We start from the raw sequence: 27,467 nt of genomic DNA on the forward strand, positions 1-27,467 counted from the left end.
GTCGCTAGTAATCAGCTGCACAATAACGAACGACAATAACGGATGAGGAGAAGAAGGACGCATATGACATTCTTAGAGAGCGAGGCCCATGCAGTACTTTGCTTGGTTGGCTGTTAGCGCGTTCGGTAACGATACATGCCCAGGTGCTAGCCGGTATCGATGGTGGCAAGCGAGAGCATCCGCCAAATGCTTGAAGCTCTCATCTTTGACGATCTAAACCATCGTGACTCGTACTGTCCGATGCATCGGAATGTGAGAAGCTGATGTCGACGAGTGAAGTTCGCCTGTCGATGGAATGACTCTGCACACGCCCGTCGCGCTAAGAGTCTACATGGTTATCGACGCTCTGGTCAAGCTGCTGCATCGCGGATCGAACTCCACGACCTCTCTCTGCCATCAACTACTCGAGTCGACACACGAAGAACAAAGACAAGGACCTGCAACTGGGAAGGTGTAGAATGTGCGTGTGATGGACAGTGGATGGGGAGGTCGCTGAATCCGAACTTTCTGGCCCCTTCCAAGGTTCGGCCCCCACGCAACTTCTTCGGTCAAGAATTGAGCGTTTTAGGGGCATCGGCGCCTGGAACGACCGCCCTGGGCGAGAGAAGTTGTGTTTCGGCGCCGGCTTTATCCGGATATCATTTCGAAAAACGCCCGGTTCTTGTCTGAACAACCTGCCCCGTTGTTCAACGCTAGTTCGCCAGTTTGCAGCTCCCGCCGAGCCTCCTCGCCCACGCGCATGGGATCAGGGTGCTAGGCGGGAGGCACTCCGATCATAGAAACGCAGCAACCCCCAAGGTCAGCGCGCCGAGAACAAGAGCGACATTGCAGTGCATTGCAACCGAAGCACCATTGCTTGTCGCACCCTCCTGTTCCTCCTGCTCTGCCTCAGTGCCGGTCTCAGCATCAATCCTTCCGTTAGGGCCTCCTAGTGCTGCCAAGCCGGCAAGTCCTGCAGGTACAGCCTATTGAACAGTTGACACACGGGCGCATAATCTGTTCCATCCACCTCCGTCGTCGTAGCCTCTCCTTCATCGTCAACACCCAGTGCTGCCACGATTGGGAAGGGTGCCCAGCCAGGTCCATCACCCGATGGATCTCTGACGAAGCTGCCAAACTGGTCCTGCATAGAGCGACTCAGTCTTGCATCAACCTCCATTGCCCTGCCGCTCCTGTTGTATGTTCCGAACACGAATCCCAACTCACTCGAGTGCCAAGCACCTAGACCAGGATACTCAGCGAATGTCGTTGAGGGCGCAATGGCAGTGAAATCGTACTGCCACACATTCTGCTCGAGAAGCGATGATGTGAGGTTCGCGACAAAGGAGGACGTGCAGCGGAAGGTATAATCCGTGAGAATGGCTGTCAAGATTGAGAACGTGTCATTAGGGCCTGAGTAGTATGATGACCCGGGCGCATAGAGCTCTTGAATCGTGGCTGCTGCAGCAGATGGCAAGTTGAACTCCGCCTCTAGGAATGTCGCAATGGATGGCACACTGTCATCGGAGCCGCTCGTATTAGACGTGGCCGCTTGAAGGTCGGCAACAGCGGAAACGACCCAGAAACTTGCTTCATCAGCCGTGGAGCCGATGAGGAGAGGGACCTGTGCTACGTTGTGTGTAGACCAGGCGACGTCAGGCCGAACGAGTGCTGTCACATTGTCGGGCCGGGCTAAGGTGCCACGGATGTCGTTCGAATTAAGGAAGGTGAGGATATCGTTGACTGAGGCAGAGCGAGCGCACGAGAGCTCTTCTTCGGCATTTTCGGAATTGGTGCAATTCAAGCCAGCCATGACCCGAGGCCAGATCTGTTCAGAGCTTTGCCCACCTGGATCACTAGAACCAGCAAGAGCGACAGCGCTTCCCGACATTTCGATTGCTGCGCGAAACGGTGGATTGTCTGGAAAGGTATTGACGAGATGGCCGACAGAGACCGCCCCATGGGACTCGCCCATGATTGTGACTACAATGATGTATTAGTGGGGTTTCTTGCTGGATGTGTGTCACAAGCCTGCCTTTCTTAGGATCCCCACCGAATGCCGCGATGTTCTCAGTGATCCACGACAGCGCAAGCCTTTGGTCCATTAATCCAAGGCTCGACTCGTTCAATGGCACGGTCTGCTCGGGTGCATCTAAGTTACCGAAGACTGCAAAGTATTAGCTGGTCGATCGAAGCAAGATCTGCCGCAAGAAGAGGCTACTGACATCCTAGCCGATAATTTGAAGTGACCACAATCGTGTCCTGGTTTGCGGCAAAGTCTGTGCCGTCATATAGTGGCAATGAGACGCTCCTATGATGCCAGATCCGCCGTGGATCCAGAACAACACTGGCTTGTCGTCCTCGCCTCCATTCGGAACATATACGTCGAGGTAGAGGCAGTCTTCGCTATCTTCGCCTATTGGTGGATCATTATAGAGAAGCTGAGCTAAGTCGGTGCTTGGTCCTGGGCGTCCGAAGAATTGAATGCAAGCAGGAGGCTGTTCTGTAGCATTTCTGGGTTCTGTCCATGGCTCTGGTCTGCTCGGCGGAGCGAATCGTAAATCATCGATGGGTGGCTGCGCGAAGGGTATTCCAAGGAACTGGTCGACGGCTACCCTGGGTCCTAGTGACCGAGTTGTGCGGCCAACGACTGGTCCATCAGCTGTTCTTACAGTCGGGCCCGTTGTCTGTGCTATGGCTGCTGCTGCGAGAACGAGGCACGATACGCCAAAGGAAAGGTTATGGTGGTACATGGTCATAGAGTAAAGGAAAAGTGGAATGCGCATTACAGGCGACGCTGGAGCAGAGCCGTAAGGCTCTTATATACATCACAACAAAACGCACCGTCATGGTTGTTTTCGAACGTGGACTTCAGTCAGGGAGCCCGCCATTGATGAAGATCAAGTAGGCAATACTCTCCGAGATTGCTGTTGACAGTCCAGAAATAGGTCTGCGCCACTACTGATAGCCTTAGTAACCCCCGGGGCGACGACATAGCTCAGTCCTTTTGTCGAGAAGTAGGCAGCAGAGCCAAAGTCGATGGCGTCGGTCCCAAAACGATGTCAAAAGTGATGGCAATCTAGCCTCATTGGGTACATACCTGCCGCTCAGATCGCATAGACCACATGGCAAAATTGTTTCATCGTGGCAAGACAACGCCCCTGCGTTGTTGACCCATGTGACTGTTCCTTTCAGGGTCGATTCAGATCACCGCCAAGCAAGGTTGCTGGTCGAGCGACGGTAGTGCATGGCAAAGCCACTATGCCAAGATCCTGGAACGAGGCAATCTGATTGGGTCATGGTCGCAGATGCTGATCGTGGGAAGAGGCGCGCGGAACTTACCGTAGCATTGACAGCTGCAAGCGCATTGTAAGGACAGCGCTCGGCGAGAAAGAAACCAGGAGCCGCGGGAAGGTCCTCGAATTATGGATGACAAGGTGTGAAAAGTTCGGAGAGAGTTCATTGTGAGTTGAGGCCTGGGACCTGAGCGCCGATAGGGTTAGGGCACACTCTCCAGTTGCCGTCGGTCGACTACGTGCGTGGTCCTGGGGAATGTGTTGCTTGTTGCTTCTTCCTCTGGACGGCTGCTAGGACCAACGATCGCACGCAGCGCCATGGCAGAGCCGATCTCCGTCCTCTTCGTGTGCCTGGGCAACATTTGCCGCTCACCGATGGCGGAGGGTGTATTTCGCTCCTTAGCTGCCTCAGACCCTCGAGTTGGGAAAATTGATAGCAGCGGCACTGGAGCATATCATACCCTTGAGCCCCCGGACTCACGGACGATGGCAACGCTGCGCAAAAAGGGAATCACGGACTACGATCATGGCGCGCGTCAGGTAGAGGAGACGGACTTCCGAGAGTTCGATTACATATTCGCAATGGACAGACATAATCTGCGAGATCTGGAGAGGATGAAGAGACGAGTGGAGAAGAGTGGCTCTTGTAAGGCACAGGTCATGCTGTATGGCCATTTCAGTGGAACCGGCAAGGAAGAAGAGGTCGTCGATCCGTACTATGGGGCCAATAAGGGATTCGACACGGTTTACGAGCAGGTCAACCGCTTCTCAACGAATTTCCTCAAGGAAGTCGTGAACAAAGATCAGCCCAAAGTCAGCTCATGACACGCTTTCTCCAGGGATCTCAGCCGATGCGCATACGCGGCCTCGGGAGCAGAAGAATTCCTAGATCCATTTCTTACCCGCGCCAGCAGGTATATTGATCCAGCAATCACTCACGATAAGATGTCCAGGCCCAATCGCACGACGAATAGGTCCCAGATATGTTGGCTGATCTACTGTAGCGGTTCATAAGGCATCACCTTCACCTCCCATGAACGCCGTCACCATCATTCGTCACAGTGGGGTAGTTGAACAGCCGGCATGTGTTCGTGACCTGCTACAGTCTCGTATCACCGGATGATAGAAGGCTTGCTCGTTGTTTGATCCCGCGACCGAGTCTAAATGCAAGCGGCTGTATCGCGGCCTGCTCCGAATCCGCTGAGCGGACATCTACTGCCACACTGAGATACGAAGGACGGTCCACGACTGGGCGGTGCGCACAGCGTGACCTCTGCGGCAACGGATCTACTACTGGCTTTCATGTTCTGGCGGAGGATCACTTCATGTGGTGAGTACTTGGAGGCTTCGGACACAGCGAGACCGTATGTGATTCGCGTGGGTTCCCAGACCGCCTCCAGGAGCATCTCAAGATCACACGTCCTGCGGTCACAGAGACTGCTTGATACGATTGAGCACAGCACACGTCCTCATGAGTTGAGGAGGCATTGTTGGGCTTCGTGAGTGCCTTCTAAGAAAGGGCTCCGCATGATCCTCGATTGCCCTTGATGCTTAGCATTGTTCAGGCGGCAACTCGAGATCCGAAATGGGCCACTGCACTCGATGACAAGGTCTCGCCACTCACGAGTTTCGATCCCCGTCATGATGTCATTCAGATACATTTGGTCAATATGATTGCAATCGGCTCATGGACCAATATTGTCACTAGGAGGGCACCTGCTCTGTTTACTGTCGAAGTCATGGACCAGCAGAACACATGTCTTCAAGCTCTCGTCAGCCGCATTCACGTTTGCTGATTCTGCCTCGCTACACCTTCACGACTTACTGAATGCCAGTACTGTCTCTGAATGAGCCATTCAGGTGCCAGTTGTTGATTGTGTAGGCTGCTCAGCCACGCAGAAAGGCCGTCACTTCTTCTCCAAGCCCTCCTGTTGCCCGTCACCTTCTTTCCAGCCCCTCCTGTTGCCCTTCACGACGTAAACGACCCCTGTGAGTCACATTGCAGACTGTTTACTTGCGTTTACTCTCTCTTGACCAGGATAGGCGTGAGGCTGTGCTCTGAAGCATATTGCGTTGCTAAGCACAGCCAAAGGGGCCGCAAATACTATAAGAACCTCCCTTGCCCTCCACCAAGAGCCTTTGTTTTCTCCATCACCAATCCTCACCAACCCAAAGAGAAGAGAGGTCCAGGGAGCCCACAACAGAAGTGCCGCTTTCAGAGAGCACTTGCTCTGGATGACCACTCCTTTCACAAGGCTCCAGCTTCGTATGGACTACCTGGGCCTCTCGGATCGGACTCGATCAATATATATATCATATCTTGCGGGTCTGGCACTGAAGGGTAAGTCAACCTTTGCGCATGGTGGTGCTATAGAGTATGACTGACCATAAATAGCATTCCGAGTGTCTATCAGCAGCCTCCTGTTGGGGTGGACTTTGGAAGACGATCAAGGGCGACGACGACCACTATGTGTACAGGGACCATGCCAGCAAGATCCCACTGGCTGCGACTTCGTGAAGGACTACAAGGACGAGTTCGACGTCGCCACTGCCACACGATTGGAACGGCCAGTACAACACTTTACCTTGCTCGCTATCCAACCACCCCTTCGTCACTCGTGCTTTGGTCAAGGCGACACTGCAGAACTGTCCTGGCTTCGATCAAGGCGACACTGCAGAACTGTCCTGGCTTCGGTCAAGGCGACACTGCAGAACTGTCCTGGCTTCGATCAAGGCGACACTGCAGAACTGCCGGCTTTGTTCTTCCTCCAACACCACCTCCTAACCAGCTTGTTCGTCAAGGAGGGCAAGAGCTACGGCGTCTCATCCTCATCTCGCCACGAGTCCTTGCGTCTGCGCCCCTCAATCCACTTCGACGCCTGCCTCCACCACCACCACCACACGATTCTCCTTCGCCCGTGGTGAGTCTACCAGCGCCATCAATTACCACATCGGCGAGGCTGTCCCTCAACGGCAGTCCTCCGCCAGAGATCCGGATGCGATCAGAACCCTCATCCGCGCCGCCGCCACGAGTCCTCTAAGCGACTGGTAGCCATGCGACTTTCACTATTGTTCAGATGAGTGGGAGGAGTACGACGATGAGTGGGTGGAGTTCGACGATGAGTGGGAGGAGTTCGACGATGAGTGGGAGGAGTACGACGATGAGTGGGAGGAATGCGATGATGAGCTGGTCGAAGCCCGTTACGATGACCATGAATCTGCAATCAAAGGCGCAACAGATGCTGCCACTTTCCATCAACTGTCCCAAAACCGACCCACGCCCGTTGCAACTCCGATACTTCACATCCTGGGTCCGTTCTCAGGAACAGCCAACTCCACGCTATTCTGTGCCACCTTCAACAAGAAGATGCGCAAGCTTGCAAAAAGTACCTACAGCCACGACCGACCATCTTGAAGCCGATTCCTCTGCCTAAAGCAATCCCACCAGTCAGCTCTCCGCTTAAGCTAATGTATGCTGGGGTGCAGTCGCTCTTATAGCCTACCACATATATCTATCCGGGCAGTCGACCAAGTGACTCGTCGAGATCATCGGCTTCGCACTCCCAGACGAGGTCTCCATCTCCGCCTCTTCCACTGGTCGCGGGACCACCTTCCCGAATGTCGAATGCTGTCCCTATTGGAACGACGAAGATAACGCTTGGAAGCCATCTATTCAGATCCTGCGAATCGTCTGCCAAGCCATCAACCAACAAGCACCGTGAGATTGCTAGGCGTGTGCACCGCCGCTGCCAACATGCCGAGTGATCTTGCAGACGCGTCAAAAGATGCGATCAAGCGGCCAGGCAGCCCACTACAGTCCGAGGGTCCTGTGAAGCGACAGAATACTATGGCGACGTGAGTCCTTCACAGATTGATATGCTACGCGTTTCTCAACGACTTCGTGGACCATGGCCGAAGTCGTCCAGAGCAAGCTTTAGCAGACTCAAGTCAGAGGTGGTATCGCACGCCATTCTCGAACACCAGATTGCCGCCTAGGCTCCTCCCACACTGGCGTCACTGATCATGCTCTCGACATGCACGTCATCAACTTCGACGAGCTTCATTTGAGCAGCACGGTCTTACTGATGGGATCGCTGGTGCTGCCGAAGACGCGGTTCTAGATGTCGACGAGAGCGATGGTGGGGGCCACTGGGGAGCCAAGATAAGCCTCGGATCTCCGGTCAGAAGTCTAGAAGTTGCAGGCTACATACAGGACAGCCACGACACAATCTAGCTTACGCCAGCCTATCTCGGCTCTGGCTACCTCGAGTCGCAGGCGCATGCAGCCATCATATTCAGAGGACGGGTGGAACCGGCAGTCAATATGCTCAACTGGAAGGGCAGACTTCTGTACGCTCTCATGCGCGAGCTATTCCACACTGGTCTTCTATGCAGCAAGCCAGGCTGCGAAGATGAGTATCACGAACTCTAGCAAGCTCGCATACGACCTCACGTCTTCGTCGCTGCGGTCTGTCCACGGTTTCTGGGTCGACATGCTGCACAACATCCACGGCAATTTCCTTAAGTGCGGTACACAGCGAGCGCGCGACCAATGTTCACGGCGTCTTCCGGATTGTCGCTGCGATAAGTCCCATCCCTTGTCAGCGTCGGGATCTACTGTGTTCCATAGGCGCCTGGGAGGATGTCAGAGGCTCGGTCCAGCTCGGAACAACACCATTCTCGACTACCAAGGCTCCTTCACGCCAGCCTTCGCCCGCGTTTTACTATATATATCATAGAGCCTGCCTGCAGGTCCAAGTCATCGGCCAGACAATTGTGGCAATCAAGTCTGTCAAATTGACCAAGCTGAATCAGAAGCTGCGACGGTCTGGAGCAGTTCCGCAACCACAGCATTCTTGTCTGCCGTGGAGGCTCTACTCATATCTGACCATCATGTGGACCTTCCGCAGACACCTTCGACGTCCAGCCATACACCCAAGCCTCATTGCCTCTCGTGCGGCTGCGCCAAGCACCTGTGCGCTTTCGGTCTGGAGACCACGTCTCATCTGCTGCAAAAGCTCGTGGACAAGATCCTATACCATGTCACCGAGGCCCTGGGTATCCCCGCCAGACAACGCATCTACACTGTCCTGGTCTTTCTGTCTCAGGGCTCCCAATTGCGTCCGCATGGCGATGACCTTCAATACCCTCTGATCAGACTCGGCAAAGCCATGTTCCGCACACCAGTCCTGGCCACAGGAGGTTCCTACGATGAAAATCTGTCACGTCGTTGCAGGATGCTCGGAAACATGCTATCCAGTGGTCGGTCCTGTCTCTGTCTCGAAGCCATGGATCTCAGCTTTGTAAGGAAGTCCTACATGAGAACCTCAACAACCTCAAACGAACTGCCATCGATGCTCTCACCGTTCGCTTTCCCACCTCTCTCGCAACGATTGGTGATCAGGTCCATCCCTGTGTTCTTTACTGTCGCTCAACTTCCTGGACTCATTCAACCCCACACAGCCACCGAAATTGGCGTCTTCCGGGGCCTTCGGTCTCTCACCATCTGTGTCATTGCTCCTAAGACGCTCGATGTGAAGATGGTGGGTTCGATCCACTCACCAACGTCGACGCACTCGTCAATCATGTTGGTCCCCATATAAAAGAGCTCCACCGGAACGGTGATCCGTACGAGAAGAAAGTTTGACTGCCGGGTCTGCGTCCGAACCCCTATATATATCATTACACGCCCTTGGAATCTCCTCACAGTCAGCAAGCACTAGAAGGCCGAGATTGTGCGCTGCATCGCCGAACAAATTTTCAGTGGTCGCCTTCTCAGTCCAAGAAGCGCAAGCGTACGGCAATGCCGCCAAGAAGGGCACCGACGGGAGCGTCAAGAAGACCGACTGCCAGCGCTCTGGGTCTGCTGGGCAGGGAGGGAAGAAACGCGAGAAGAACGGCAACGACGGCAAGCGGATTGTTTGCACCCCTGAGATGAAGGACAAAGCCAAGGTCTACGCCCGCCCGTGCCGCCTAGGCTGCATGCTCTGCTGAAGACGGGCATATCTGGTGGGGATCGAGCATACAAGGAGAGCAAGAACGGCCTTTGTACACACTGTCAGCTCCTATGTGAAGCGCCACCGGTCACGCTACCTGCGCTCAAGGTTCACGGACTCCTCATCCAACACCCAGATTCTGGTTGTCTGGTGGCGTTATCCCAGACTTGACAGGGCAAGCTGTCTGCCCTGTCACACGCAGTGGAGCACATTTTTTCTGATCATGCGCCGACTTCGTCGACGACTATCTCTTCACTCTGCGTTTCCTTGGGATGAGGACACTGGGAAAGCTGGAAAGATCATGTCGGTATTCCCCGACGGCTTTGTCGACGACTATCTGTTCACTTTGGGTCTTCCGGAAGGCGCTGCAAGAGACGATACGGCGGCGTCCTTGCATTTTTCTCAGGGTGCACGAGGGCCGTTGGGTTATCTCCCACACGATGGAGTCGCTCTGTGGCATGCCATATGTGCCTGGCGCCGGCGGGCGAGCTACGATGCATTCGATGACGGATCCTTCTGGCAACTACGTCTTCCACCAGTATTAGAAGGTATTCGACGGGCGCCCGCCGAGGTGGGATTCCATACCCTTTCACTCCGCGGTGGGCTGTTCCCTGCACCACTCACAGAGCAAGAGTCTCAACGGACCGAGAGTATTATCAGACCGACGCGGGGAGTGGGGAACACGGGCATCAAAGCTTTCGATCCGACGAAACGTGGAAGGACAAGACTCACGAGATCTTCGGCCAGGCATGATCACCCGTGGCTGGAATTCTAAAAAGGACACTGCCGCGGTGGGAATAAGTAGATAGATAAGAGGAGGACAGTTTTGTAAATTAAATAAATCTGAATTCAGCACACATCTTGCATTCCTTGTTTCGTATGCTTGATGCTCTGCATTCTCGCTACCCAACATTGTGGCCTGTGTTGCTTGACAGTACTGCCAGCCATCCATGACATTCGCACAGTTTGAAGATTCTCGGCACTGAGTCCTGCGTGCTATGGGAACACGAGTCTGCAAAAGTGAGCTGATTAGTCCTCTGCACGCTCGAGTAAGAAATGGGTGCTGTGTATTTGGCAGACGCGTGCCCGCTCAGTATTTGCGGGTCCCAAGATCCCGTTTCGTCTGCCTATCAGTATCTGTATATCATTTGGCTGTGCACATGTACAGCTCCACTCGTTCCCGAGGTCCGGGAGAAGAATTGCCCAGCCTCATTGCTTATCTTTCAACGCTTCTCGGTCGACTTCACGATCTGTAGGCTCTTCCATACTGGATAGTCATCGATGCAGGGCTCTGATCTGTACCGCGATGCCGAAATTAGGAGACAATGATTCAAGGAGGACTGAGAGACAGAAACGAGCAGGGACATCCCAGCTTGGACTTCGCATCTCAACTTCTTGGTTTTTGATTGAGGCGACATCGATGGTTATTTTACTGAGCCAAGGCTCCAACAGTCTCGGAACTGTGTCGCAGGCAAGCTCAGCGTCTCGTTATGTCTACTGCAAATCCTGTGTTGGCAACCTGCGCCTCCAAGCATCCGGGCCCGAATCTGCGACGGGGGAGGTAGAGTCGTGACTGAGATGCTCTTACGAAAACATCCCGTACTCAGGCCTCATGCTGTCTTTCCTGCTGCCTTGACCCTGCTTCCCTGCTGTCTCGCAGGCCCTTTCCAAACGCCCCACAAGATGCTCACTTCTGTGTACACTTCGGAGTGTCAACATGAACATGCCACTTGCATGGATTGAGATCTTTCGCCGGATTGGTTGCTTTCGGAAAGTTCGCTAGAGCCTCCGCCAGGAACTCAAGAGCGACCGTCGAGTCCTTCGAGACTTTGAGGTACTCGCATCTCTCCTTGAAATTATCGAACTCCCCGAATTGACTGACTGCGGACGAAAGACGTTGTAGAGCCAGTCTGCGAAGCGGGTCGGAACGCTCAGCTTCTCCCATTATCACTTCGAAAACGCGATACATGGGTATGTAGAATCCCCAGCCAGCTCGTAGCATGTCAATGACCATGTTCTGTAGCTTCTCAACCATTAACTTCTTTGCCAGGAACCACAGTCGGACCAACATAAAGCCTATCTTACGTCGAAGGCCAGCATCAGGCGACACGGGCGTTATGAGCGGACCTTCCTTGGACGCTATTTCGGCTATCACCTTGAAGTCGTGCTCCAGGCTGCCCGAGTATAGCCAAAACAGAACCTGATCGAAGGCCTCCGGGTCGTCCTCAGGCAGCCGAATGGTTCTCTCGATGGCCTCCTTCATGTGCGCGTCTAAACAGCCGCGAAAGAACGGTGACTTGCGGAGGATGTGCTCGTGGGCCCCGAATTGATGCTGTTCATGTCCAACGACGATCAAGATTACGTCCATCCACGGTGTCGGCTTGCCCTTAGTCTGATTTCTCTTGCTGATGGTCGGATTCGATGGGGATGAGCCATTGAGCGCCTTGTCAGGAGTTTTCTCATTGACTGACATGTTAGCCAGCTTGGAGATGCTTCGCAATACAGTCTCTTCGAGAGGCTTGAAGTTACTTGGGTGCTCGCCGAACATCACCTGGGAGGCCTTCAATTCGTGTCAGTGGATTGCAGAAGTACTCGTTGTTCTAGATGACATACCAGGTCATAGCAAAAGGGGTTATTGAGTCGCTCAGGGTCGGACCACAATAAGGGAAAAGTTGTGACTATTTGTTGATGATAGGGAAGTACTCTTCGTGGCTGGTTGCCTACTTGTGACACAAGCATGCAAAGGCAAGACCGAGGGCAAGACGCGTGCTCTGTCACTTGAATATCACTTCGCCAAGCATTTCATCACCGAGCCTCCCACAGTCTTGAGGCTTTAGGTAGGACTCTGTGCTTAGAAAGATTGCTAGACGAACGACTTCACGACTCAGAAGTTCTCTTTGACGGTAGTCATCTGTTGCTATCGTCGCAAGTCTCGATGACGGCTCCAGTAAAATGGCAGTCCGAGACAATGAGTTTTGCTATTTGACAAGTAGGCCCCTGCGACAGGATAGTCTCATGGCATCCAGCAGTCATCCACGACGAGCCCTCTGCTTCGGTGCGATCTCGCAGATTCTTATTTGCTTCGCCCACCAGACAATCATTGCTACGAACACTTTGGAGTGTCGACGTGGACGTGCCACTCGCATCTGTCGGGTTCGCTCAGGACTCTTGGAAAAACAGGGTTCCGGTAGTTCATCATAGCCTCGATCAAGAACTGCGAGAGTACAAGCGAATTCTGAGCAGCGTCCAGGTACTTCGTCTTATCGGTTGTTTCGTAGTGTCCGAAATTCTTGAAGCCTGAAGCATTACAAGATAGGCGTTTTAGAGCAAGTCCGCGAAGCGCATCGGTCTCCTCAGACTGCTCCACAATCGTTTGCATCACATCAGCCCCAGGCATGTAGTGAATCCAGCCCACCCGGATCATGTCGATCACCTCGTTCTGTAGCGCCTCTAGCATGACTTTCTTCGCCAGGAACCACAACTTCACCATCAAATGACCCATTTCCCGAAGATATATGCGCTCTGGGTCGTCGCTGTTGAGGTGTGACGATGCTTCTTTGGCAAGTGTCGCGAAATCGCAATCCAGCTTATTCGAATAGAGCCAAGTCACCAACTGATTGAAAACCTGTGGCGCATCCTCCGGGAGTCGAACAGTTCGCTCCGCTTTTTCCCTCATCTCTGCATCTAGGCAAGCTCGAAAGAAGGGCGATCTCCTGAGGATGTGTGCATGAATTGTGAATTCATGTTCTTCAGGACCGACCAGAAGCAGGATGGTGCCTTGCCATTGTGTCGTGTCATGATCACTCAGCTTTCTCTTCTTGTTGGTAGATGATTCGAGTGGCGGTGGCAGAGGCTTCCCTGGTGACTTCGCCAGGGTACTTGGACTACTTGACATCGAGACGGTGGTGAAGCACACAGACGTGGACTCTCACAAGACGATGAGGTTTGTCTCGGATGCGAGACTGCCAGGACTGATGTCCAGAGGGCGCCTCGAGAGTTCCTAGCTGCTGTCAATCACTTGGGAAGTTTTCAAGTGACTTGATTGACTTACGAGATTGTAGCACGATTGATCGAAGGGATGAGTTGTTGCGAGGTAGTTGTTCAAGAAGAAGATGAGAAGTTGTAGAAAGGTACTCCCTATTGTCGATGCTAAAAGTCTTGGCAGGCAGTTTCGGGCAGGCAAGGCGAGTGGCATCTCTTCCTTCACTTGACATCAATTACTGGTACAGTCAAACATCGCTGAAGTCGCTCAGCCACGTGATGGAAACTCGTCGCTGGCTGCTATCAGGCAACAGCCAACATCGGTGGAATGGGTTGCAGCATCACCTCGTCCATGATGGCTTCCTCCGTATAATGAGCCCTCGGGGTATAGTGTCGTGGATAGACCATACCAGCCTGCTGACCGACTTGAGACGCCTTTGCTCCGGGCGATTCCTGGCGCCGTGGAGCCTCATCGACACCCATCAGTACTCGCCTCATTCGTGCGAAGTTTGATGGCGTCAATATGTTGCCGCCCCATCGTGCCAGACCATAGTTGGACATCTCTTCGCAGTAAGTCCGCATTCGCACTGCGTGAGTCGCCTTGTCATTGCTCGTAGGTCGGATGGGCAGAGTCATCTGAGGCGGTGTAGATGGAGGTGTGGGTGACGAGACTCGTGACTCGAACATGGCTCGTAGTGGTGGCCAGACAAACATGTCGACCGGAGCTTTTCGTCCGGGCTGGTCCAGAGGTCCAACGGGAATAGGTAGCTCGGGATCTAAACTTGAAGCGCGCGATGGCTGTCTTGAGGAGTGTCGCGAGCTGTTCGAGGATCCGGAGTGATTGCGAGTGTGTTGGCTGGCTGACGATCTGTACGGCGTCTGGTCTAGCTGGAGATCCCAGCAGGTCCAAGACACCATCATAGCCTTGAGCATCCTGATTGCGCCCAGAGGAATGGCTGTGTCTAATGACACAGAGTATGGAACGCATCGAACAAGGTTCTCGGCCGCCGTAGCACTCTCGTGCTGTAGGGTCATTGCATTCGGACCAAAAGCTGCTGTCGGACTTGGTATTATTATGCCTAAGTCCAGACACCTCAACGCCAGGTTTGATCGTAGCGCCTTATACATGTAGAACTGGACGGCCAATTGCAGGACTGTAGTAGAATCGAAGGCGAATGCTTGCGATAGTGGATACCGTGGTGCCGATGACGGGTACGCTGTGTCTGAGACCACGCATGAGCTGCTTGCAATCATTGACATAATTAAAGGAGCGTCTGGAAGATCGTTGACTGCCGACAGAGCTTTGACGACTTCTTCGTAGATTGCCGGGTCCGACGTTTGGCTGTATTCACGGAGTAATCTGATAGCCCTTGGGATGAGCAGAATTCTAGTGTTGACGAGATCCACGGCAGCCAAGCAACGGTCGGTCTTGGGAACGGACCAGAGGTTCGAAGGCGTGTGTAGTAGGAGTTTGTCTCCCAATATACAGTCACATCCTGCAAGTACCGCCTCGATCATGGCAGACATTGCTATCGAGCGAATGAGTTGCCGATCCGTGTCGCCAAAGTAGCCTGCCTCTATCCGTAGCTCGAGCATCTGTACAACAGCAAAGACGTGTATGGAGTTGGTTATCGACGTAATCTCTCGCCAGCACTACAATGTGAGTTAGCGCACAGTCCTGTGGACAATAAAATAGCACTCACCTCGGCAGCCAGAATTAGCCCCACGGCCACGACATGAGTGGTATTTGCCAAGCGGTCGTCCGCATCCAATGCGTCGCGAAGTGCTGTCAAGGCAACAGAAGCAGATTTAGGCGTGGTGTATCGTCCATGGTTCTGATTTCTCCTGTACGACTCAATGCTGTCCAGAGCATAGATCGCGGCTGCGTCTATTGCCTGGCTGTGGCCGATCAGAGATGGTACCAAACGTGTCCATGGACCTCAACGGAGAATGGACACATGCTTGCGTCCATGGGATTCATTGTCCAGTGCCACCTCGCCGCAAGACTCAATGACGTGTCTTCGATTAAGGGCGCCAGGGAGACGCAGTCGCTAAGTCTAGGCTTCGTACTTCGCTGTGACTTTTGCTTGAGGCACATTGTTTGGAAAGTCCCCTTGCCACCAGGGGCTCTCCTCGACGCCCGAAGCTGCCATTGGTCTTCGGTGTTGACCTTTGCGCGTTGTTCGTGCTCGACCTCTGTTTGTCGACCTTGTTGAATGGTATCCTGGGCGATAAAGGGGTCTCCAGCCTTGACCGTATCAGCATACTTGTACGAGCACGGCCTTGAGGCCTTCCTGCAAGAGCTGCATTGTGGTTTGGTCTCGTCGCACTTCACTTTGCGAGTACGCTATTGCACCTGTCAGTACGAACATGTATCGGGAAGAACCAGAGCCGGGAGGTCGGTGTCTCGCCCGATCCAGGTTCATAGGTACACATACGCAAATATCGCACTTTCCTTGTTGAGTCATTGCGAATTCGTGGTGGACATCGAAAGAGATCGTCGAGTCCCAGCGGCAGCCTCGACGGTCCTTAAGAAATGCGACATGTCCGAAACCGACCCCGAGCACCGCTTGGGCAAGCCACGATCTTGCGGAGGATTTGCGTATAGCGGTTCCAGTGGGAGAACGTCAGAAGGTTTGTTGGCGCTACAAGATCTGATTTTGCCGTCTTGGCTTGACGCCGGATGAGAAGATGGCGGAGCTTGCGGTGATCGCCGCCCCGATCATGCCAGGTTCCAGGGCATCTCCTCCCCATACTCTAGCCCTACTTTGCCCCTAGAATCGCAGTCTATACCCACAGATTTGGAATTGCTGACTCAGAACAGTACAAGTAAATTAGTTGAGACGCCCTCAGCGCCCCTATGATTCCATATTCACACGAGTACTAGCAAGCACATACTGGTAAATCTGTGTCTGCTGTCTCGTTAGTACTCGTAAGTCGAAACAGGACCCGAAGCAGTAGTAACACAACGCCGGGCGACAAAATGCTGATTTCTGAATAGAACAATCCGAGTCAGTCTGTGCGCAAGTTGCTCGGAGGCATTCGGACATATTTTCTGCAGGCAGCGTGAGGCTCTGCTTGGACAGACCGAAGTCAATGCGTACGGCTGAACGTGAAAAGTGCCACCATTTGTCATCGAAAACAGTGGTGCTGAAACGTTCCTATGTGGTAGCATTCGACGACATTCATGGAATGCCCATGATGACACCGCCATCGTGATGTTTATGCCCGTGGTACCACAAGCGAAAGCGAGGCTATACCCACCTCATGGATGGGGTCGATCTGGGGCCATTCCCTGAAAGGAAGAATGCGAACCAATGAGCATGAGATCCAAAGACAGCCACGATGGTACGGTAGCGAGGTTATGCACGTGCATGCCCACTCGCGCGACGTTCTCTTTACAAGTTTCGCATCATCAGAAAAGACTGATAATTCTCTCAACGCGAGTTTACACTTCATCGTCGCCCAGACGGTTGAAGCTTCAGCAGGCGCGTCTTCCTCCCGAATAGAGGAAGTGATGTGGATCCATTCCGAAATTCGGCGTTCAGGCACCGCTTGCAGCGACTTTATAACAAGCAACGCGGCGCACGCGTCCGGAACGATGCCATAATGTCTCCTGCGCATACACGAGCAGACCAAGACAGGACAGTGCGGGCAAGGCCCGTCCCATCGTGTTCAGTCGGGACGGAAGCGACGACTACCGTTGTGAAAAGGAACGCTCTCGCACGAGCCTGTTCTGGACGATTGAGCGTACGCAGAGCCGTTGCCAGTCCCAATCTCAATCCCCTGGGCCAATGTCAGCGCATTGCGCCAGCAGAGCCCTTGCAGCCACCAGCGTGAGGTGTACCCTGATGTGCAGTTTGTACCGAACCATTTCAATTCCTCGAATTGATCCTGAGCCCATGGCTCCCTCGATTGTGACCGTCAAGAAGCCCGGGAGAACCCTGTGGCATGATGTAGCAAGGAGTCGCGGCGATCATGATGATCCAGCGGCGCCTTAGTAGGAACCGTGACATGGCATCAGCTGTGAGCTGACTTCCAGGTCGCTACACTGATCGCACAAACTTCGGTGGAAGTCGGCGTCAATGTGGCGCTTGGACTAAGTCTGACCACTGTGAGTTTGCGCAGCCATAGTGCCCTTACTTTGGCGATCGAAGGCCCATTGTCACCGTCATGAGAATGTGCGTCACGCGCAGAAATCGCCGTGACCTGTCACACGCTTGACACCTGATCAAGACCTCGGTCTCGCAATAGGCCGGAGCAAGCGCTCTAAGTCTGGTGCACATACTGAAGGCAGGTGAAACATGCAATTCCGTCTTTTCAGCCTGTCCCTGGTGTTTGTCTGTCGCCGTGGCCGCTGCTGAAGGCCATCGCCTTGTTGATGGTCGACTGGCTCGCCTCGGGGAACAAGGTGTTCAGTCTCTTGTACAGGTCATAGACCGACGTCAGATGTGGTGGAGGATTCATGATCGCCGGGCCTGGCGGCAGTTGTCCGGTGGACTTCTTCTTCGCATCCGCTATGCTGGCCAGATAGCCCAAATTCATCTGTAGTCGTCTCATGCAATCATTGTACTCTTGTGATGCAGGCTTGCCCTTAGCAGCATCGGTAGTCGGGCTGTTATTGAGAACAGGATCGGTCGCGGAGGTGGGAGAACTTGGTGACTGTTGGGTTTGGTTCGACTGCGGCCCAGCCATACCTTTGGCTTGCAACGCCACGACCTCTTGTAATAACGCAGTATTTATATCTAAGAGAACAGTGACTCGAGCACGCTCCCTCTGCTGGCTCTGCGGGGACAGAGGCTGCGCAGGCTGTGGCTGCGACACAGGTCGAGCAGATTGAGCAGCATTTTGAATTTGAGCTTGCTGAGCTAGGTTGGCGCCAGTCATGTTTTGCTGGGCCATCACGTTATTCGAAGAGCCGACGGACATGGACGGCGCTGAGCTGGGAGTGCTTGTGGGCTGGCTCGTCGAAGATAGCTGAGGAACCGGCAACTGTGAATAGCCTTCAGTCGGTTTAGTCATGTCCGTACTACTGACTGTCATGCGGCTTACCTTGCTGCTGGAAGCCTAGCTGCTGTTGCTGCTGTTGCTGCTGCTGAGGGACACCGCTGGCGATCATACCTCCCTGGTAGGGATTTGGGTAAGAAGCAGGAGGGAACTGCTGAGTAGCCATAGGCATTTGAGCCTGTGGCATGTAGCCATAAGGGTTCTGGGCGATGTAATTGGCGGGGTCCATGGTGGGAAGGACCGATCTGACAAGCGACGTTGATGCAGGCTTTGGAGCCTAAGCCCACACCGAAGCAACACGAAACGCTGCTTGGAAGGGGAGCCGTCAAATTGAAGGGCCGGGATTATCAAAAGAACGGTACACCACCGTGAAGAGCGTGATAGGGCCGGCGGAAGGCTTGATCTGCCTATCCCAGGTACCCTTTTGCAGTGTTTCGCATCAAATCATGCTTTCCAGCGAAGCATGGTATGGAGAATAAGCCAATTACGATGAATAAAAATGCTCAGCTCAAGCCTGTGTGATGGTGGTGATGAATTGTAGCGAAGAGAGGCGAGTGGGAGTTGATCGTAGCCGAGCCACGAATGCAACGCTAAAAAAGCCAGAGGCACTAGCGTCCGTTCCGGGGCCCGCGCTTTCCCAACGTACGCCCATGGAAGAGCCCATATCTTCGATGAATTGGCCATAGTCCATTTCACGATCGCATTGCGTTCTTCTCCTTCTTTGCCTTGACATCCTCTATCCATTCTTTGGCACGAGAAACGGGTAACACATAAATCCTGACCAGGCCATCTACGATCTCGGTCTTGCCATTCGTCAGCAGCTCCAACAACGTTAACTTTTTCCCAACCTTGATCAAACCTCCAGTCCTCGTGTCCATGTAGCAGTCTACCTCCTTGTACTCGCCCTTGTCATCCCAAGGAAGCGGCAGAAGGTAGCTCAGATGTTGCCACATAGCGTCTTTCTCCGCCCACGCCTTGACAAAATCTGTCTGGTTGTGCAGCGGATACAGAAACATGACAGGGAATTCCAACATGCTCTTTGGACTCAGTGGATCGGGACTTAACTTGATCATTGCATCTTGCAGGTCAGGCGGCTTGTCGGATCCTCTCATTTTGATCTCCCTGGCTGCTAGTGCAGTCCTCAATACGATTCGCTCCTGTTCCCTCCTCTGTTGCTCTGCTCGTCGCTTCCGATCTCGGGCCTCGAGTGCTTCTGATTTGCTTCTGATCTTGTCGAGCAACTTCTTTAAGGCCACATTTGTCTCATCAATCTTGAGGCCACGATAGCAAACATCGAGAGCTTCGTGTATCTTTTCGAGGGCCAGCAGAGCTGAAGCACTTCGGTAATGGGCCTTCACGTTGCGTGGATTGACTCGTAAGGCTTGCGCACAGTCGAGCGTGGTGGATCGGTAGTTGCGTAGCTCCAACTGGCAGAGAGCACGATTGACATACACCACTTCGCGAAGTGCGGTAACCTTTCGTGCTTCGTCCTCGATCTCCTCTGGCTTCGGCTGGTCCCATTTGCCTTCTTTGGCATTAAGGACAGCGATGCCTTTTGTGTAGAACTCCTTGGCATCCGCCCAGTGCTTCTCCTTTACTGCTTCATTGCCTTGATCTTTGAAGCCTTGGACGATTTCCGACTTCGTCCCTTCATACTGCATCGCCTTGATCGCTTCGATCAGATCATTCTCCTCAGCTTTACTGGATCATCAGCATACTGTCAGCCAAGACATGGCGAGGCTTGCGACAAATGGATTGCACTCACTCTGGTTGGCAAGGTCCTGCTCATTCATGAATAGAGGTGTCTTGCTCATATCAAACATGACTTCCTCGAATGACTTATCCGATATCGGGTTCTTGCCATCCAGGCGCTTTTCGTATAAATCCTCCAACGAGACATTGTTGATGTTGGGAGGCGCTTCTGGGCCTCGCACTGCCTTGTTCAATGACAGAGACTCATCAAAGTCATCTGGGAGCTCTTCGATCCTTGATCCCGCCATTTCACGAAGTCCAGCCCGAAGGATTGATCATTCCATGATTCAGTAATTTGTGCTCTGGCACTGCGCAAACTAAAGAAGCCAACGCTACGGCAGGACAGAACGACCATTAGCGCTGTTTTCTCTTTCCCGGATAGAGCTTTTCGAAATTTGTGCAGTACTTCCATTCAGCACACTTGAATTTACAATGTTGCAAAGCTTTTGTGCCGATTATCGACGGCGCGCTACGTGTGGCCCTGACTATCCAAGCTGAACAACGCTCAATGCCCTACAGATGGTCAAGACCTCACGTCCGGCCGCGTCAGAATGTGTTCTTCTCAAGCACCTTCAATTGTTGCCGCTGTAAGAGCCATCGGATGCGCATTCGCGGTTCGAGCATTCAGCAGAGTGAATGAGCCTGGCTGCTGATGCTGGAAGACTTGCTGCGGGTCGTACTTCTTGGAAACCTCTGTCAGAAAATCGACAAGTTCTGGTCCACAGCTGAGCCACGGATGCTGGCTCTTGTCGGCATAATTGATGTATCTCCAAGGCACATCGCCACCACGGCTCCTCGCAAACGCTTCAAGGTCCTTTTCACACCCTCTACAGGCCTCATATATCGACTCGTCCAACGAAGGATCCGCGAAGTTCATGGTAAGTAGCCACATGATCGAATTGGACTTGACAGCAGCCAGCCCCATACTATTCCCACCCTTGCGAGTGCCGATCTCGGCAAAGCATGCTGGCAGCGGCTGAAACACCATCGATGTGACAAAGTTGTCACTGCCGACGATCGCCTTCGCGTCCGTCGCCAGCTTCTCATGCAGCGAGATGGCTTTCTTGACAATTTCTATGTCGTTGGCAAACGTCAATGTGAACCAGTGAGCTCGTCTGCGGGTCTCTGCTGAGTAGCCACTTTGCTTTGCCATAGCCCGAATCGTCGTCTGGCCCAAGTTCTCGAAGACGGTAGGTATACTGAGGATCTCGTCAAAGATTTGAGGTGCCTCGTTGCCTTCTGTGTCGGCTACAACAGTCACAATAGCACGACCTCCGGGAAAGTTTGGGTTGTAGCCGCCGACTAACAGATGCGCTGTTTGAGGAGCCTTGTGGCATTGTTCAGTATACTTCACAAGTGCCGCAGCAGCTTTGTCGATGATGGAGTAATCATGCACACGAGAGCCGGCCCATATCGAATTTCCTGGTAGAGTTCCAACATCGAAACGAGTTACGATGCCAACGTTCGACCACCCTCCTTTCAGTGCCTTCCATAAGTCCGCATGTTCGGTGGCATTCGCGTTCACTATCCGACTATCTGCGAGCACAACTTCGAAATTGACGACCGTGTCGCAAGCAAAGCCAATGCGACCCGTGAGATACGAGTTGCCTCCGCCAGTCAGGAAGCCTCCAACCCCAACAGCGACATCTCTTGCGCCAGCGACCATGACACAATGCTTTTCCATCTCCTTGTACACTTCTCCCCAATTTGATCCTGGCTGCAGCGATGCGATCCTTGTCGAGGAGTTGTAAATTACGTCCCCCATCGCTCCCAGATCGATTGTGACTCCATCTGCAATACTGCTCCCACCAGGCCACAGCACGCACCCTCCACTACGTACTGCAAAGTTGATGCCCGTGTCAGCGATAGCTCTCATGACTTGGCTGACGTCCTCCGCCGTGCGCGGCTGGAGAACGCATGCAGGGTTCAGAGCGGCGTTTTGCGCCAGGTATGAGCCTTGACGAGCTGCATATGCCCCGTCTGATGGCTGAAGCAAAATATGTTCAAGCCCAGCATGCTGAAGCTTCGAGTACGTCGTGACAGCCATGCTGTTGTGAGTAAACGCGGAAACACCTCCGGGCGTTCAGCAATCCGGCCCGTGTGGTCACCGAAGGCTGTAGCACTATACATAAAGGACATACTGCCGTGAGGTCGAAGTAAGCGCCAAGTCCTGACCCAGATTTCACGCCTGATCGAGGAGGAAGCGCTCGTGCATGGTCGTAATCAAGCATGGTCGCAGCTCATCTCAGTCTGCAACATTCTGTCAGAGGGGAATCCGCCTGCGTTCTAGTTGCTGTCCTGGTGCAATACAGGGTCTACATGACCACCCCTACGAGCATGTTTGTGCACGCAGACGGTCTCTGGGACGTTCTCCCAGATTTCGACTTGCCACGAACCAGCTCGGTTCTCGATGCAGCGATGACGACTGACTGGAACTCCCGAGCCTGCAGTAGCGGCAAGCCTGATCACCTCTGCGCACAAGACTGGAGTGTGTTGCGATGGTGGTCGTCCAACTATTCTTGCTCGTGATATCAACGAGCTTGACTGTCATCCTGGACTTAGGAGCGATTGTGTCCGTTAGGCAGCCTATCAGAGATCCGATTTGGTCGTGGTCGATAATTTCACCAAAGCAACACCAGAAATTACGGACTGCCCTTGTCAACCGGTCGCACATGATGCGGGTCACGTGCTATGGCGGCAAAAGCCTGTGGCGCCTGGTGGCCCATGTTGCATAGTCTTGGCCCCAGTCAGGTGCATCGTTGATGCCTGGCCGTCAAGGTGATTGTCGACACATATACCCAGAGGTCTCCCGACAATGATGTTTCTTCGATTTCTTCTCTTCGGACTACCTAGTGTGACGCGTAAGTACTGAGTACAGATTTATGCCAATGTGCCCAATATCATGGATAATTCGACGGCCCCATCTTTATGCACCCTCCCTACCGAAGTCCTCCACATCATAACATCACCCCTGAAGCTCTCTGACATCTGCACTCTCCGTCTCTGCTGCCATGCCTGCGATATCCGCTTCACACCCACGTTCACAAAGTATTTGAATCACCAGACGATCGAGCTGACGACCCGCTCCCTCAACAAATTCCTCGCTTTATGCAGCTCACGCTTCTCCCACCATGTCAAAGTTATCACTATAGAAGCCTCCCTGTGGCGTTTAGATGATCTCGAAAAACGCCTCAGAGAGAAGCAACGGTTGCCCAGAAGTCCTCCGCGCAGTGGCAACTTCTTCTCTCGCGCCGTACCCTTAACGGAGGAGGAGATCGCATCTTCGCAAGCCGATCTAGAAGCATTCAAAGAACTAGATCGTGATCAAGCAGCGCTGTTGCGTAAGTGCCATGCTACGACACTACTGAGTCGGGCATTCAGGTGCCTTGGCCGGCAATTCATCGATATCAAAATCCGGGCAGCTGTGCATCTGGACCGCGGCGAAGTGCACCTGGCAGCGAGGGGCTTTTCTTGGGATGTTGAAAAGAGGATGGGGAAGCGTATGAACGCGACTTTCGGAGCCGTCATAGTGGCACTGCGCGCGAGCGACGTCCTTGTGAAGAGGCTGGAGGTATTCGATTTTGAGAAAGGAGGGCATGTGCGTCTTGATCAGCTGTATGACTCATGGGTGATGACCACTTTTGAAAAAGACAGAGGTGCTGGCTTCGACAACCCGATCGTACCTTTAGCACTACATGGACTCAAGTCACTGATCCTGGCAATCTCACCACCTCCCTACAGCAATGACAACGGCGTATATCAACCAACCGCTCAGTCTGGCTTGCACAAGAGACAACTCACCAGTCTTCATGTACTTCTCACAGCCTGCGCTCATTCATTGACCCATCTGGATGTTCGCTTCCGCGGCCGCAACACGCAGCACAATCCGGAAAGCATCACCCTCTTTTCGAATCTCCCTGTGCTGCCAGAATTGAGCGAATTGCGACTACGCAACACCGCCATCTCAACGCCCTCCCTGCTTGCTCTCCTCGAATCCTCACCAAACCTAACCACGATCGGTCTCCACAGAGTCGCACTCTGCCCAGAATTTCCATCTAGCCGTCCACCTGAGCGTCACGACGTCCCACCATCAAACCCTGAGGCCCTCGTCCCGACCATCCTCCCTCAATTTCCGCACCCGCACGACTCAACGAACCTGCGCAGCTGGCTGCCTGTATTCGCCTCACTCCGAAACCTCCCGCGCCTTTCGTTGGTAGACACGTCAGTGTTGTCCATAATCTCACATTCCCCTACTTCAGGAGAGATTCTTGCATCGCCAGATCCGGATGGCAGTAACGACGTCAAGGTCGACCTATCGTCTTGGCTCCTATCTCATATCTTTATCACGTGGCCCCATCCCGCCACTTCACGCATCGCCGCTTCCGATTACCGACATCAAATCTATCCCGAGGGCTGCCCGGATGTGAAGCTCACTGGCGATGAGATCCGCGCTCTTCCGCGTGACACTCTTGACGCGGCCGGCGACATAAGTTGGGACGAGATCGGCGTCGATCTGCACTCGGAGAACTCTGGCTGCACAATGGGTGACTGGACACCAGTAAGATACCGAATTTTGAAGGGCAATCCACGGGGCAGTGATGCCCTGTATGAATGGAGGCGAGCGGTGCACAAGGAGTATGCGTTATTCTAGAGTAGACCGTGAAGAGTCGCAACGAGGACTTCAACAAGGTTGTTTGACCACATCTGATAACAGGAACTCCAGACAGCAACAGGCGACTCGCAATCATCGTATGGATGGTTTCCAGTGGTATAGCAAATCACACGCTCCCGAAATTTTTGCTGGATCAGGATCCCCTTGTACAGCACTAGTATACGTGATGTTTTCCGTTTTCGGACGGTGGAAAAACGAAAATGGCTGACTGATCTTCGGGTCTGCGTAACAGCGCTGATGCACTGCACAGATAGTACGATCACGACGTCATCAGACACTCTGCCTGCTATGACAGAAAACTCACCATATGCAGTCATGGCTGCCATGTCCAAGTCAGGCACAGTATAAATTTGACCTGGCCTCAGGGAGTGCAAGATCTACTTGCTCCAGCAATTCCAAAACCGAAACACGTTGCAGTCGGACTCCATCGCAGAGACTTACTTGCAGCCGCCAGTTCTGTCGACACCGGGCCCAACCATGTACCGCAAGCTCGCCATGAGAGTGAGAAGTATGTCAAGGTCATCTTCGGCGGCGTCAGCGAAGGCTACGACTCCTGCCGCTGAAGTCACCACGACGATGCTTGGGGGAGTGCCAGGTGTCCACGGAGCGAGCTTTGATGTTGTCGAAACGGACGGGGATATCATGTCGCTGGAGGAAGCGCTCAACCTTCAAGTTCTCGAAACGAGAGATATTCGCGCTGGCGAGAACAGGCCGCCGCTAAGAATTCGACGGAACGCCATCTGTACGAACGTGCTCGAATACATCTGAGCAGGGTTATGTCCATTGACGGCAGAAGACGGGCTAAAAAGCCGTCTGGATACCTACCTGAATTTATCCAGTTCGAAAACCTCCCCAACTCAAACCATCCACACCAATACCTCTGATCTAGTCCACTGCGACCCGATTGAACTGCAACCCGGTACTCATATCCCCATAGTTAGCATAGAACCGGTCCATGATCACATTCGTCCTTGGCATCCACGGCCACTGAGTCGTCACCTTGGGCATCACACCTTTCGCTCCCGTCGCGACATATGTTGAATTGAGATCTAAGAACGACGTCTCCTTTCCGACCAGCTTCGACTCGTCCTCGACTTCTGGCACAACACTCGTGTACTTGTTTTGCTGCATCTTCTTGAGGGTGCGGATCCACGAGGTGGCAGTGTTGTCTGCGCCGAGAGTCCAGGAGGCTGTTGCGTATCTGTGGGGACGTGTCAATGGTTGCGTTGGACTGGAGGACAAGTGGAGTGGTACATACCCAAATACATAAGTCAAGTTTGGTGCGCCTTGCAGCATCTGGCCATTCCAAGCATATTTCTCCTCCGGATGGTAGCGCTCGCCGTCAATAATTACAGGGATGCCAGCAAGAATTTGTAGCTTGAGACCCGTTGCGGTCACGATCACATCTGCGTCGAGTTCTCTGCCGGAGCTTGTTCGCACTCCGCTTTCGGTGACTGTATCGATTGTGTCGGTGACGACTGAGCCTTTGCCGTCGCGAAGAGCCTTGAAAAAATCGCCGCCTAGAGTCTGTCAGTCACCCCCGCTGCAACTCGAACCTCGGAAATATTTACCCGGCACAATGCACATTCGCTGGTTCCAAGGGTTGTATTTCGGCTTGAAGTTGGGATCATATGGTACGTCCTTGGGGAGCTCCTTCTCAGTTGCAGTCTTCAGCAGCTTCTTGGCCTTCTCTGGCTGCAGTCGACACCATCGAATGAACAGCCATCCCTGGACCATAAACTTCAGCCGGATGAGGGAGTGTGCCAAGCTCGTAGGCATCCATCTCCGGATGAAGTTCTCAACTGGCTGTCCGACAGTCGGTAGCGAGATGAAGTATCCGGGACTGCGCTGAAGCATAGTTACATGTTTCGCTCGATCACTCATAGCGGGTAAGATTGTGACGGCTGTAGCGCCGGAGCCGATAATGATGACTTTCTTATCGGTGTAGTCGTACTCCTCGGGCCAGGACTGAGGGTGAATGATCTGGCCTTTGAAGTTCTCGATGCCTGGGATGTCAGCGGCTAGGCCACGCTTCTGGTCGTAGTAGCCTGTGCCCATAACCACAAATCGGGCACTCAGCGTTTGCTGCTTCTCGCCGTTGACCTCAACGGAGATGAACCAGCGCTGCTGGTCTGACTTCCATTCGAGCTTTTGCACGGCGTTTTGGAATCGAATATTGTCGTAGATGCCGGCTTTCTTGCTGACGCGGTTCATGTACTCCAGGATTGAAGGTGCGTCAGCAATTGGGTTCTCTTTCTCCCAGGGCGACCAGGCAAAGCCGAATGTGAAGAGATCTGAGTCTGAGCGGATGCCCGGGTACTTGAAGAGACTCCATGTGCCACCGATCTCATTGCGAGTCTCGAGGACGGTGTATGAGTAGTCAGGGAGCGCCTCCTGTAATCGGTAGGCGGTGTTGATCCCGCTGATTCCCGCCCCCACTATAACGACATCAAAGTCTTGCTTTGTCGAGTTCGTCATTGTCGATATTGTCTGTGCTTGTGGTCTGAGACTGGAAGTGAACAAGCAGAGGAGTTGAACTCGAGAAGAATGATTCCTGCATCACCGGTACCGAACATCAGACCCTGTTTCACAGCCCAGCGTCGTCCGAATCGGCCGAGCCGACAATGATTCATGGTTGGTGAGGAGGTGAACCGAGGCAAATGTGGGCAGCCAATTCTGGGGTCATGGCGCGATGGCCAATGGCGCTGGAGCACGGCTGGAGCTCGCGCAGAAAGCGGCGACATCTGGCCCGGACGCCAATTCGCTCTCAGTAGTAACACTCCG

General features: G+C 53.4%; 10 protein-coding genes across 10 annotated transcripts; 3 read left to right on the top strand and 7 right to left on the bottom strand.

The window, feature by feature from the left end:
* Window positions 1-928: 928 nt before the first annotated feature.
* AB675_7821 (uncharacterized protein) lies at window positions 929-1,954 on the bottom strand (the record flags this gene model as incomplete). The annotated part of the gene is made up of 1 exon (XM_018148218.1): window positions 929-1,954. The coding sequence occupies one exon, from the start codon at window positions 1,952-1,954 to the stop codon at window positions 929-931; it is 1,026 nt and encodes a 341-aa protein (XP_018000334.1).
* A 1,639-nt stretch (window positions 1,955-3,593) lies between these two features.
* AB675_7822 (Low molecular weight phosphotyrosine protein phosphatase) lies at window positions 3,594-4,100 on the top strand (the record flags this gene model as incomplete). The annotated part of the gene is made up of 1 exon (XM_018148219.1): window positions 3,594-4,100. One exon carries the CDS (start codon window positions 3,594-3,596, stop codon window positions 4,098-4,100), a length of 507 nt encoding a protein of 168 aa, XP_018000569.1.
* Window positions 4,101-5,543: 1,443 nt separating this feature from the next.
* AB675_7823 (uncharacterized protein) lies at window positions 5,544-6,690 on the top strand (the record flags this gene model as incomplete). Its single annotated transcript, XM_018148220.1, has 4 exons — window positions 5,544-5,616; window positions 5,671-6,067; window positions 6,120-6,307; window positions 6,353-6,690. The coding sequence occupies 4 exons, from the start codon at window positions 5,544-5,546 to the stop codon at window positions 6,688-6,690; spliced, it is 996 nt and encodes a 331-aa protein (XP_018000232.1).
* Window positions 6,691-10,958: 4,268 nt separating this feature from the next.
* On the bottom strand, window positions 10,959-13,166 carry AB675_7824 (uncharacterized protein; the record flags this gene model as incomplete). Its single annotated transcript, XM_018148221.1, has 2 exons — window positions 10,959-11,831; window positions 12,450-13,166. 2 exons carry the CDS (start codon window positions 13,164-13,166, stop codon window positions 10,959-10,961), a joined length of 1,590 nt encoding a protein of 529 aa, XP_018000470.1.
* A 389-nt stretch (window positions 13,167-13,555) lies between these two features.
* Window positions 13,556-15,561, bottom strand: AB675_7825 (uncharacterized protein; the record flags this gene model as incomplete). The annotated part of the gene is made up of 4 exons (XM_018148222.1): window positions 13,556-14,905; window positions 14,956-15,151; window positions 15,175-15,500; window positions 15,526-15,561. The coding sequence occupies 4 exons, from the start codon at window positions 15,559-15,561 to the stop codon at window positions 13,556-13,558; spliced, it is 1,908 nt and encodes a 635-aa protein (XP_018000520.1).
* Window positions 15,562-17,572: 2,011 nt separating this feature from the next.
* AB675_7826 (uncharacterized protein) lies at window positions 17,573-18,488 on the bottom strand (the record flags this gene model as incomplete). The annotated part of the gene is made up of 2 exons (XM_018148223.1): window positions 17,573-18,255; window positions 18,305-18,488. The coding sequence occupies 2 exons, from the start codon at window positions 18,486-18,488 to the stop codon at window positions 17,573-17,575; spliced, it is 867 nt and encodes a 288-aa protein (XP_018000377.1).
* Window positions 18,489-18,951: 463 nt separating this feature from the next.
* AB675_7827 (Hsp70/Hsp90 co-chaperone cns1) lies at window positions 18,952-20,259 on the bottom strand (the record flags this gene model as incomplete). The annotated part of the gene is made up of 2 exons (XM_018148224.1): window positions 18,952-19,955; window positions 20,025-20,259. The coding sequence occupies 2 exons, from the start codon at window positions 20,257-20,259 to the stop codon at window positions 18,952-18,954; spliced, it is 1,239 nt and encodes a 412-aa protein (XP_018000427.1).
* A 314-nt stretch (window positions 20,260-20,573) lies between these two features.
* AB675_7828 (Bifunctional solanapyrone synthase) lies at window positions 20,574-22,058 on the bottom strand (the record flags this gene model as incomplete). The annotated part of the gene is made up of 1 exon (XM_018148225.1): window positions 20,574-22,058. One exon carries the CDS (start codon window positions 22,056-22,058, stop codon window positions 20,574-20,576), a length of 1,485 nt encoding a protein of 494 aa, XP_018000280.1.
* Window positions 22,059-22,913: 855 nt separating this feature from the next.
* AB675_7829 (uncharacterized protein) lies at window positions 22,914-24,662 on the top strand (the record flags this gene model as incomplete). The annotated part of the gene is made up of 1 exon (XM_018148226.1): window positions 22,914-24,662. One exon carries the CDS (start codon window positions 22,914-22,916, stop codon window positions 24,660-24,662), a length of 1,749 nt encoding a protein of 582 aa, XP_018000333.1.
* A 906-nt stretch (window positions 24,663-25,568) lies between these two features.
* Window positions 25,569-27,161, bottom strand: AB675_7830 (FAD-containing monooxygenase EthA; the record flags this gene model as incomplete). Its single annotated transcript, XM_018148228.1, has 3 exons — window positions 25,569-25,884; window positions 25,942-26,203; window positions 26,255-27,161. The coding sequence occupies 3 exons, from the start codon at window positions 27,159-27,161 to the stop codon at window positions 25,569-25,571; spliced, it is 1,485 nt and encodes a 494-aa protein (XP_018000360.1).
* Window positions 27,162-27,467: the final 306 nt, after the last annotated feature.

Source organism: Cyphellophora attinorum, assembly GCF_001299255.1.
Source record: "Cyphellophora attinorum strain CBS 131958 chromosome Unknown Contig12, whole genome shotgun sequence".
NCBI classification, from domain to species: Eukaryota; Fungi; Ascomycota; class Eurotiomycetes; order Chaetothyriales; family Cyphellophoraceae; genus Cyphellophora; species Cyphellophora attinorum.